This window comes from Oncorhynchus clarkii, chromosome 27 (genome assembly GCF_045791955.1).
Source record: "Oncorhynchus clarkii lewisi isolate Uvic-CL-2024 chromosome 27, UVic_Ocla_1.0, whole genome shotgun sequence".
NCBI classification, from domain to species: Eukaryota; Metazoa; Chordata; class Actinopteri; order Salmoniformes; family Salmonidae; genus Oncorhynchus; species Oncorhynchus clarkii.
This window is the reverse complement of record NC_092173.1, coordinates 34,947,965-34,959,353: the sequence shown is the minus strand read 5'-3', so window position 1 is coordinate 34,959,353 and position 11,389 is coordinate 34,947,965. Positions and strand designations below refer to the sequence as shown.

General features: G+C 47.1%; 1 protein-coding gene across 2 annotated transcripts; it reads right to left on the bottom strand.

Moving 5' to 3' along the window:
- Positions 1-3,815: 3,815 nt before the first annotated feature.
- On the bottom strand, positions 3,816-10,511 carry LOC139386143 (frizzled-4-like). Of its 2 annotated transcripts, XR_011629009.1 has the most exons (5): positions 9,786-10,511; positions 7,611-8,138; positions 6,006-6,151; positions 4,361-5,877; positions 3,816-4,286 (listed from the first exon to the last, which is right to left on the bottom strand). XR_011629009.1 is itself a non-coding variant. In XM_071131592.1 (4 exons), exons 1-4 carry the CDS (start codon positions 10,050-10,052, stop codon positions 5,214-5,216), a joined length of 1,605 nt encoding a protein of 534 aa, XP_070987693.1. In that variant the 5' UTR covers positions 10,053-10,511; the 3' UTR covers positions 3,816-5,213. The 2 variants fall into 2 exon arrangements, 1 of the variants encoding a protein (XP_070987693.1); XM_071131592.1 differs by having other exon boundaries at positions 3,816-5,877.
- Positions 10,512-11,389: the final 878 nt, after the last annotated feature.

The window sequence follows — 11,389 nt, the reverse complement described above, 5'->3', positions numbered from 1 at the left end:
CCTTAACGTTATTGAGCGAATTAAGAAGGAATCTTGATTTAGCTTCTAACACCTAAGATCAAAATGGGGTTTTCCATCAAAATAATAGTTATTGCGAGCTAACGTTAATGTGACTAATAAAGGACTTTGAATATGTCGCAAGAGAAAACATAAATCACCCTTATTAAACGTTGTCTATTTTCTGGCAATTGTGCCATGACTATGTGCCAGATGTTAAGACTACAACCCGCTATAAATGGCCTATTTGTGAGATTGATGTGTTTATTTCATTAGGCTTTGGATCGGCCTACTGACTAGACTCTGGGTTTATGATTGTAATTCAATTTTGCCATAGTTTGCAGGTAACCTATAGCCCCTGATAGGCCTACATCTAATTTCAGATAGCCTATAGTAGCCTAGGCAAGATGTAAGATGAACGATCAACATGAACAGCGAGGCGATTTCAAGGAAGGAAGTGCTTCGGTTGCCCAGTAGCATACTGGAATAGGCTACTGAGGATAGGGTCGTAATTTAATTCACTGACTCAAATATTAAAATATGGATATGAACTGAATAGGCCTATGCTTGTCAACAACAGCCAGTGTTTTTATTTTATTATAACCTGTATCCTAATCGGACTAATTTACCTTCAATCTAATTCATTCTAACAATAGCTGATCGGCAATTGCGATATAATTGGTGACCATGATCACATTTCATTAGCTAAACATGGCCGTTAACCATTGCATAATAACACTGCTCCAGGTAGGGTACACAAGTGGCACAAATTGATTTGCAATGACTCAGTGATATCGTCATTTTAACATATTTATTGTATAAATGGTAGGCTACAGTAGCCTACATTAGGCTCCCGAGTGGCGCAGTAGTCAAAGGCACTGCATCTCAGTGCTAGAGGCGTCACTACAGACCCTGGTTCGATTCCAGGCTCTATCACAACCGGGCGTGATTGGGAGTCCCATATGGCGAAGCACAATTGGCCCAGTGTCGTCCGGGTTAGGGCTTGGCCCAGTGTCGTCCGGGTTAGGGCTTGGCCCAGTGTCGTCCGGGTTAGGGCTTGGCCCAGTGTCGTCCGGGTTAGGGCTTGGCCCAGTGTCGTCCGGGTTAGGGCTTGGCCCAGTGTCGTCCGGGTTAGGGTTTGGCTGGGGTAGGCCGTCATTGTAAATATTTTCTTCTTAACTGACTTGCCTAGTTAAATAAAGGTTAAATAACGTTTATTTGAATTTAATATAAAATTAAAATAAATAGGCTACTTGATGACCAACATATGCAAATGTGTCATTCTCCACATTTAATGTCAGTTTCATTGTGGACTTTTAACCATAACAGAAGCATGCAAGTGAATTCCATTTGTCCCATTTCAAATGTCCACTCTCGCAGCATGCGAGTCGCGAGCATGCGTAAAACCCTTCGAATGATAGGGTTTTATATTAGCAAAGTCGACATTAGAATGCCGTTTAAACCACCTCTGAGAGAATGTATCTAATGAATGTATTCCTGTGCTTTGTCACCGTTATTTTTGATGCGCATCAGTTCTTGCACGTTAATATGTTTTATGAAAAAAAGGTTGGAAATAGGTGTTTCCATAATGACAATTTAAATAGCCAACCTACAACTGTTAAAAAGTTGTCACGACCTGCGCGTGTGCTATTCTGTCTCCTCTCACTCACGGCGAGACTCCGCTGCAGCGCTCAGTCTCAATACACACCTCGCCCTCCTCACCACTCACTCACTCACTCACTCACTCACTCAGAAATAGGGGCAACCCTGATTGTGTTTGGAGTTTGTCTCAAGGAGGACCGATTTGACTTTTAGGTTGTAGTTACAGCTCTGAAGCTCTAGAGGGCAGCATTGAACAGTGCATTAGCAATGGATTGGCATTAGGTAATGGTCAATTATAAAAAAATAGATATATATTATTTCACCTTTATTTAACCAGGTAGGCCAGTTGAGAACAAGTTCTCATTTACAAGTGCGACCTGGCCAAGATAAAGCAAAGCAGTGCGACACAGACAACACTGAGTTATACATGTAATGAACAAACATACAGTCATAACACAATATAAAAGTGTATATACAGTGTGTGTAAATTAAGATTAGGGAAGTAAGGCAATAAATAGGCCATAGTGGTGAAATATTTACAATTTAGCATTAACACTGGAGTGATAGATGTGCAGAAGATGAATGTGCAAGTAGAGATACTAAGCTGCTCTGACAGCTGATGCTTAAAGTTAGTGAGGGGGATATGAGTCTCCAGCTTCAGTGATTTTTGCAATTCATTCCAGTCATTGGCAGCAGAGAACTGGAAGGAAAGGCGGCCAAATGAGGAGTTGGCTTTGGGGGTGACCAGTGAAATATACCTGCTGGAGCGCGTGCTACGGGTGGGTGTTGCTATGGTGACCAGTGAGCTGAGATAAGGCGGTTCTTTACCTAGCAAAGACTTATAGATGACCTGGAGCCAGTGGGTTTGGCGACGAATATGAAGCGAGGGCCAGCCAACGAGAGCATACAGGTCACAGTGGTAGGTAGTATATGGGGCTTTGGTGACAAAACAGATGGCACTGTGATAGACTGCATCCAATTTGCTGAGTAGAGTGTTGGAGGATATTTTGTAAATGACATCGCCGAAGTCAAGGATCGGTAGGATGGTCAGTTTTACGAGGGTATGTTTGGCAGCATGAGTGAAGGATGCTTTGTTGCGAAATACGGAGCTTATTCTAGATTTCACTTTTGATTGGAGATGCTTAATGTGAGACACCTAGGTATTTGTAGTTGCCCACATATTCTAAGTCAGAACCATCCAGAGTAGTGATGCTGGACGGGCGGGCAGGGATCGGTTGAATAGCATGCATTTAGTTGTACTAGCATTTAAAGCAGTTGGAGGCCACGGAAGGAGAGTTGTATGGCATTGAAGCTCGTCTGGAGGTCTGTTAGCACAGTGTCCAAACAAGGGCCAGAAGTATACAGAATGGTGTTGTCTGTGTAGAGGTGGATCAGAGAATCACCCGCAGCAAGAGTGACATCATTGATGTATACAGAGAAAAGAGTCGGCCTGAGAATTGAATCCTGTGGCCCCATAGAGACTGCCAGAGGTCCGGATAACAGACCCTCCGATTTGACACACTGAACTCTGTCTGAGAAGTAGTTGGTGAACCAGGCGAGGCAGTCATTTGAGAAACCAATGCTGTTGAGTCTGCCGATAAGAATGTGGTGAATGACAGAGTTGAAAGCCTTGGCCAGGTCGATGAAGACAGCTGCACAGTACTGTCTTTTGATGGCGGTTATGATATCGTTTAGGACCTTGAGCGTGGCTGAGGTGCACCCATGACCGGCTCGGAAACCAGATTGCATAGCGGAGAAGGTACAGTGGGATTCTAAATGGTCGGTGACCTGTTTGCTAACATGGTATTGGAAGACCTTGGAAAAAAACCAACCTAGTGCGTTGGGGACAGAGAGTAAAAGGAGCAGATTTATGGGCGTGGTACAATCGATTCAAGGCATAATGTACAGACAAGGTTATGGTAGAATGTGAGTACAGTGGAGGTAAACCTATGCGTTGGGTGACGAGAGGTTTCGTCTCTGGAGGCATCAGTTAACCTAGGTGAGGTCTCCGCATGTGTGTGGGGTGGGACGAAAGAGCTATCTAAGGCATTATCCAGCAAATCTGAATTGTGAGTTTATTTTAAATCCAGTTTAGAGTTTGACTTGATGTAGTGCTGATTTAAATCCAGGTATAATGGTATATAATATATTACAATGGTTATAATGGGATTATAAATGGGCCAAAATTTACACACAATAATTACAAGTAAAACACCTTTTAAAACCAAAACGCTTTTATTTTTCTTCTGATACAAAAGTATTTTATTTTTATAAACTTTTTTTGTGGTTTTTTTTGTATTTTTACAAAGATAAATTAGCATTTCTTATAATACATTTAAAAAACATCAAAACACCTGTTTCTCTTTACAAAAAAGTACTTGATGGAGTTGTGGGGTTGGCAGTACCCAAAGGTCTTAGGTACTATCAGGTTATTAAAATCACACTTCAAAAGGACACTTCCCAAAACACACCTATTCCTCATAGTGTAGTCACTATATGGGGAATGATAGGGCTGCATTTGAGACCTATTACCAGAGGACTTGTACTGGCAACACAGTAGAGATGTCGAGAGACTACAGAGTCCCTCTGTCTCTGTTGTGTGTGTTGTATTTGACTGTCTCTCTGCTGTGTGTGTGTGTGTGTTGTATTTGACTGTCTCTCTGCTGTGTGTGTTGTAATGGTTGCAGCTTAATGCAATAATAACTCAGCTGATGCAGCAGATTTGATGGGAGTGGATTGCATAAGGGGCAACTCTATAGGCTGTATGAGTGTCTCTCTCTCTCTCTCTCTCTCTCTCTCTCTCTCTCTATTATAGCATTTGCATAATGTGTTTTGGGGGTTGATTGTCTAACATCATTCATAATAACTCTTAATTCACTTCCAAAACCGGTAAAAATAAATACAGAAATAACCTTACACCAGTTCATTACTGACCGCCATTCCTAAGGGTTCCATGAGTGACTGAAGAAGGTCAAGGGTTATAGTTCAGAGTTCATAGTTGAGTGTCTGTTTCCTCATTAAGACTGCGTGTAGGTCGGTGGAGGTCAGCTGTGCTGCTTGCTGAGCACTGAGGTAAAGGACATAGGCCTACGTTTCCCAGGTGCCTTAGCTGCAGCACCATAGAGTCAATTCACTACAAATCCCAGATGCCGTTGCAGTGGCATAGCTTCATAGCCTCCAGAGTGTGGCTGGCTGGGCAGTCCAGCCTCCCGTTCCACATAAGGCATGTTAACCAAGCTACATCCACATCAGCTAGTCATAGTGCATTTCAGTGTGGCTGTAGTTTAGATCTGTACATCATCTGGACCATGACTCCAGTGTAAATTCAACCTTTAAAACAACTCTCTGAAGTCAGAAGGTTCTATAGATCAGCCCAGAGCCTGCTGTAGGCTACAGGGTCAGTCTCTTCTCTGGGTTAGTCTGCTAGTAGGGAGAGAACCACAGACAACGTGGGCAAAGGAGACCACTGTCTGCTTAGTGGGGCCATTTATCTGTCTGTCCTTCTCTCTTTCGCTCTCCTACATCAGGTAGTAGCACTAGCAGTGGGTTTGGGGGCAGGTTTGCTTTAAAAAGCCACCCGGTTCCTATCTTCCCCTCTCTCCCTTTCTCTCCCCTCACACCACCGTCTCATTGCCCTTGCCAGGTTTTATCCAGCTGTCCCCCGGTGCCCGCTTGCCCCTCCCTGCCCGACCGTCTCTCCACAGCCGGGCAGAGCAGCGTTGCCAGGTGTGAAGGGTCTTGGCCGACCAGATCCACATGCCCGACGTGATGCCCACCAGCAGAGACATAAAGATCCTCAGCATCTCTGCTGCCACGTATGAGTCCCTGGCACTGGCCCTGAAGTCCCCCCAGTGGGACAGCTGGTAGAGGTAGCAACCTATCACGGTGGACGCAGGTACCATGTACAGCACAGAGAACACCCCGATCTTCACCATCAGACGCTCCAGCTTGTCCGTCTTGGCCCCGTCCTTCTGCAGGTTGGAGCGAATCTTAAACAGGGCCACCAGGCCGGCGCAGATAAACAGAGTGCCGATGAGGAGGTATGCAGCGAGCGGGGCGACCACGAAACCCGTCACGGCCTCCTGCTGTAGGTTACCCACGTAGCACAGCCCCGTGAGGTCATCAGCATCTACTAGTCGCATGATGAGGATGACGATGGTCTTGATGGCGGGGATTGCCCAGGCTGCTATGTGGAAGTAGGAGCTGTGCATCTCAATGGCCTCGTGACCCCACTTTAACCCTGCAGCCAGGAACCAGGTCAGAGTCAGAATCACCCACCTGGGAGGAGGCAGAGAGACAGGTTAGAGAGCTAGGAGTCCACTGTTCTAACGGTTTCATCCAAATCTATTCCTTACAGTGTAATACTTTTGTCCAGAGTTTGTGTGCGTGTTTGTGTGTGTGCCCACCACAACGAGGAGGCCATGCCAAAGAAGTAGAGCAGGAGGAAGACAATGGCACAGCTAGTACTTTTTAACCCCTCCTGTACCAGAACAGGCACCGCTGCCTCCTCCAGGTCACAGGACACACGCTCCCGACCCAGAGTCAGGCGCACCTACAGGGAAAGACAGAGACACAGGGGTTAGACATGGACCAGGTCATCCAGGAGACCAGGGGTCATCAGGTCATCCAGGTGACATCAGGGGTCATCCAGGAGACATCAGGGGTCATCCAGGAGACATCAGGGGTCATCCAGGAGACATCAGGTCATCCAGGAGACCAGGGGTCATCCAGGAGACCAGGGGTCATCAGGTTATCCAGGAGACCAGGGGTTATCCAGGAGACCAGGGGTCATCAGGTCATCCAGGAGACCAGGGGTTATCAGGTCATCCAGGAGACCAGGGGTTATCAGGTCATCCAGGAGACCAGGGGTTATCAGGTCATCCAAGAGAACAGGGGTTATCAGGTCATCCAGGAGACATCAGGGGTCATCCAGGAGACCAGGGGTCATCCAGGAGACCAGGGGTCATCCAGGAGACCAGGGGTCATCCAGGAGACATCAGGTCATCCAGGAGACCAGGGGTCATCAGGTTATCCAGGAGACCAGGGGTTATCCAGGAGACCAGGGGTCATCATGTCATCCAGGAGACCAGGGGTTATCAGGTCATCCAGGAGACCAGGGTTTATCAGGTCATCCAGGAGACCAGGGGTTATCAGGTCATCCAGGAGACCAGGGGTTATCAGGTCATCCAGGAGACCAGGGGTTATCAGGTCATCCAAGAGACCAGGGGTCATCCAGGAGACCAGGGGTTATCAGGTCATCCAGGAGACCAGGGGTCATCAGGTCATCCAGGAGACCATGGCTGGGTCTACGTACTCTATCTAGCATGTCTTCCTGTCATGTTCTACTTTCCTCATTACCACAAGTAGCTGAAAGGACTGGACAGGTTTACAACAAACTGCTTCCACCTGTCATATTAGTGCTCATGAAGAAGAGGAGGCTAATTTAAAGTATTGAGAAACAGCCCAGTGTTTTAAGCATTAGTTGAATCATTTAAGTCAGGGGAAGGCAACCCTGTTTTTTCTTCCAACTATGCACCCTGTAGGTACAGTATGCCTCCGGTCTTGTATATATTAGGGATTGATTGTTGTATATATGTATATTAGGGGTATGTGAGACAAGGGAGATGCACCTGCCCAAAGTTGTTTATTAGGAAATTGAACTGTACTAATTAGCTAATTTTATGAAACAAACCATTTTGTCCGTCATTGTTTGTTGCCACTACCATTGTGCCTAACCTTACTGCAGCCCCCACCCTTGCCCCTCCAAAAGGACCACAATGGAAATAAGCTTTCAAGCTTTATTGTGTTACCCTTGATTGTATGTGGAGGCGTCACTGGCTGGAACACCCTTATGTATATGTTCTAAAAGTTTCTAAGTAAAATCAATCAGTTCAGTGGTTGCCTAAATTAGAACACACCTGGTCTTCCAGGTCAGTTAAATCAAAACATGAAGCGCCTGCAACACTCCAGTACCAGGCGACCTACCCCTGCTCTAAGTCCTATGTCCTCACCAGGTAGGCCACGCTGTAGAGGTTGGAGCACATGGAGAGGAAGATGATGGGTCTCTCGGGGTAGGAGAAACGTGTTGAGTCCAGGAGGAAGGTGAGGACGGTCAGGGTGGTAGAGAGAAAACACAACACCGCCCACACTGCCATCCACACGTCTGTAAACACCTTGGCCTCGCGCCGGTACAGCCCCGCGTCATACCCACACTGCAGTGCACAGCTGTGGCTCCGCCTCACCCAGGCATACTGGTCTGGCCCGGCCCCCAGGGCCTGGCACTCCTCCTCCTGGGGGGGCAGGGGTCGGACCGGGTGGTAGGGGGCCTCCTCATCCCCCGGACCCTCCATACACATGTGGTTGTGGTCGTTCTGAGGGGGGAACAGGCTGCAGTTGAGCAGCTCTGGCCAGACGAAGCCGAACTCTATTAGGACTGGCAGACACTTCCTCTTGACAGACAGACACATGCTGCCACACGGCCCGATGGGGATGGGAACCTTGTCTGTACACATGGGCACGTACACCGCACACAGGAAGAACTGGAGAGAGAGCGACAGAGGGGTGTTATCTTTGCATATCAATTAATTTCTAAAATAGTTTCTATGATGATTCTGTGTGCATTGCTCTGTCTGCTTTCCCTGTGTTGCATCATGGTCCTTAGTCTGCTTCCTATTCTAATTTCAGACAACTGGAAATGAAAGGAGCTGTTGTTTAAGCTTAGTCAGGAAAACCAGCCACTGGGCAGAAAACATTGTGCTGAAACCTTTAGGGATTTCAAAATGATTATTAAAGCTACTACAACAAATAAACAGGTGATTGAATGGTCGGACAGATAATTCCCTGGAGAGATGAATGTCTCAGGGCCACAGGGGCCACCTACCCTGTGGCATTGGAAGCGCTGGGCAGCATTGTGGGTGAGAGACCATATCAGAGACGCTTCTCTCTGTTTGAGCTGTGCTACTGTTCTCTGATCACTAGCTGGACTGGAGAAGGCCTGTTTTCCTCCCTCCGCAGCAGGTAACCTGAGTGCTGCCACTGTTCACGGCCAAGTGTGTGTGTGGATACCTGAGAGATTCTTCCTATTAGAAAAGCAAATGTGCAAGATCTAGTTTCCATTTCCTCGGATGAATGTCTGAGAGTGTGTAAGAAAGAACGAGCCTAATCTGAGGGATGTTTCTGTGCTCAGATAGGAAATGGCAACATTTCACATCCGTCACTCCAGATAGCTGACATACCACGCTCACACACTGAACCACAAGAGACAGACAATCACAACACAAACTCATAATAACCTATAGCATCCAGACAACTACAATGCCGCAATAATACCACAAAAGCTCTTAAATCAATTAGAATTTGACGAATGTTTGTTAATATATCTCAATGGTCAGGATAAGGGGCGTCGTTCCAGTGGGTTGCTGTGTCTACAGACTATGGAGTGGTAAACCACAGTAAATATCAACAGCACTGGATGTATTCATCCTGACATTTCCATCTAACCACACAAATAACTACACTTAAAAAAAGGCTTCCAAACGGGTTCTGCGGCTGTCCCCATAGGAGAACCCTTTTTTGGTTCCAGGTAGAACTATTTTGGGTTCCATGTAGAACCTTTTGTGGAAAGGGTTCTACATGGAACCAAAAGGGTTCTACCTGGAACCTAAAGAGGTTCTTCAAAGGGTTCTCCTATGGGGACAGCCGAAGAACCCTTTTTGGTTCTAGATTGCACCTTTTTTTCCAAGAGTGTGTACTCATTGGTCATTTCAGTCAGGACAATAAAAACCTTATGAAAAAGACAAAATGGGACAGATTTAATTTCCAGCTTCATGGTGGTTCAGGCAGACAAGCGGCCTAACAGAGAGTAGTACTGAGGGCAGTGTTGTTGTTGCCATGTGGAGCTGGCCTGGCCCTCTCCTCAGATATGTATTATCTCATTGCCCCGTGCTGCTGAACCAAGACTGGCTGCCTCCCTGCGACTCTGTCATGTGCTCTCTTTCCACTATACACTGCCTGCTCAATCACACATCCCAGCCTGAGAACCATCCCAGCCTGAGAACCATCCCAGCCTGTGTGTGTGTGTGTGTGTGTGTGTGTGTGTGTGTGTGTGTGTGTGTGTGTGTGTGTGTGTGTGTGTGTGTGTGTGTGTGTGTGTGTGTGTTTGTGTTTGTGTTTGTGTGTGTGTGTACCTTCAGTTGGCTGGAGCAGCCATACTGTATGAGTGGTGTGAAGGTGGTGAGCTGGAGCTCGGCGTCTGACTGCAGGACGTTGCCCACCAGGTTGGGCATCTTGGTGACGTTGTAGCCCAGGTCCTGGCACATGGCGATGCGTATCGGGTCGCACGTCATCTCCTCTGTCTCGTCGCCGAATGCACGCACCAGACCAATGGATCCTGGACCGCACAGCAGCGCGAGGGAGAGCGCTACCGCCGCAAGAGTGCACACAGCCCGACTCATTGTTACGAGGGGGGAAAGGTCCAAAGTAATCCCGCTAAGAATCCAAATTGATCAACTAATTGGGTTCCGGGCGTTGCCTGGTAGGCTAGTCCATCGGGTGCTGGGGAAAGATTAGTCCACTTCGGAGTGCGCGGTCAGCGGCTGTTTATATCCGCTCCTGTCTCGCCAAGACGAAACTCTCCACTGGAAGCACAGTTGGTAGCCCACTTCGACCTGTCAAGCAAAGTTGGAAACGGCAATAATAAAAGGAACTGTTATATCCAGATTTTCCTTGCAATTAAAACTCCTGCCTCGCTTTGCAGTGTCTGTTTCGATAGTTCCTTATGTGGTTTCTCACGGACGAGACATCGGAGACATCCCGGAGCCCTGTCCGTTCCAGTTTCCCGGTAATAGTAACTCTGTTAGATCTGCGCTCTATACGCTGCAGTGACAGGTTGCTGGTCGGTCTCTGCGTGTTCTGCCCTCGCGCTTCCGTCCCACTCCGTAAAGAACAAATTCCCCGTCTGTCTCGTGAGGGACAGCCAACCAGCGGCCAGGAGAGGTCTCAGAAGCCAATCAGAAGGCGGAACAGTACTCAAAAGGGCGGGGTTTTATGATGAATCAGAGAGCGGACTCAACAGTTCTTCTGACGAAATCCAGAACAGAACTAGTATTTATTTTGGCCTTGGGTCATATTTTTATTGGCCATATTTTTAGAAATAAAAGGCAGTCTCGCTCCTGAAACGGGATAGTTGTATTGGTATTTTTAAATCACTAATGGTCTTAAAAACAGGCTGCATCTCCACCACAGGCTCACATCTTCAGCTCTTCAACTTTAGTGTTCATGACATTCTAATGGATGTAGTCTACAGCAGTGGTTCCCAACATTTTTCGGGTTACTGTACCACCAACAAAATTATGCTCTTCCTGGAGTACCCCTGATTTACCCCCTTATGTATATTTGACCAGTAAGCCTATAGTCTAATGAGTCTTCTCAAGTACCCCCTGCGGATAGGCCAAGTACCCCTGGTTGGGAACCACTGGTCTGCAGTAATGCCGCTGCGTTGGATACCTCTAGCCCATTGGACATCCACAGACTAAAGGCTGCATTTGGACTGGAATGCCTAGTCACTATCACTGTGTGTGTTTATGTTGGTGTGATGACCCCTGGGTGGGGAAGCCCCTGATGCTGGTTGAGATATCGCGCATATAGGCATTCTATGACTGACCAACCTAAACACAGGGGTGGTGGGGGTAGGTTATTGTCTCCTACTTGTAGTTTATTAATATTTACAAGAGATAAAGAAAATAGAATAGAAGAACAGCATAATCAGCAGAGTGAGAGTAGGGGCACTTGG

What these genes read in the sequence shown, in the direction of transcription:
- LOC139386143 (XM_071131592.1), bottom strand. Translation starts at nt 10,052, where the DNA reads ATGAGTCGGGCTGTGTGCACTCTTGCGGCGGTAGCGCTCTCCCTCGCG. An exon ending in GCTGCTCCAGCCAACTGAAG is followed by an intron (nt 8,139 to 9,785) that starts GTACACACACAC and finishes CTCTCTCTCCAG; the next exon opens with TTCTTCCTGTGTGCGGTGTA. An exon ending in GGCATGGCCTCCTCGTTGTG is followed by an intron (nt 5,878 to 6,005) that starts GTGGGCACACAC and finishes GCCTCCTCCCAG; the next exon opens with GTGGGTGATTCTGACTCTGA.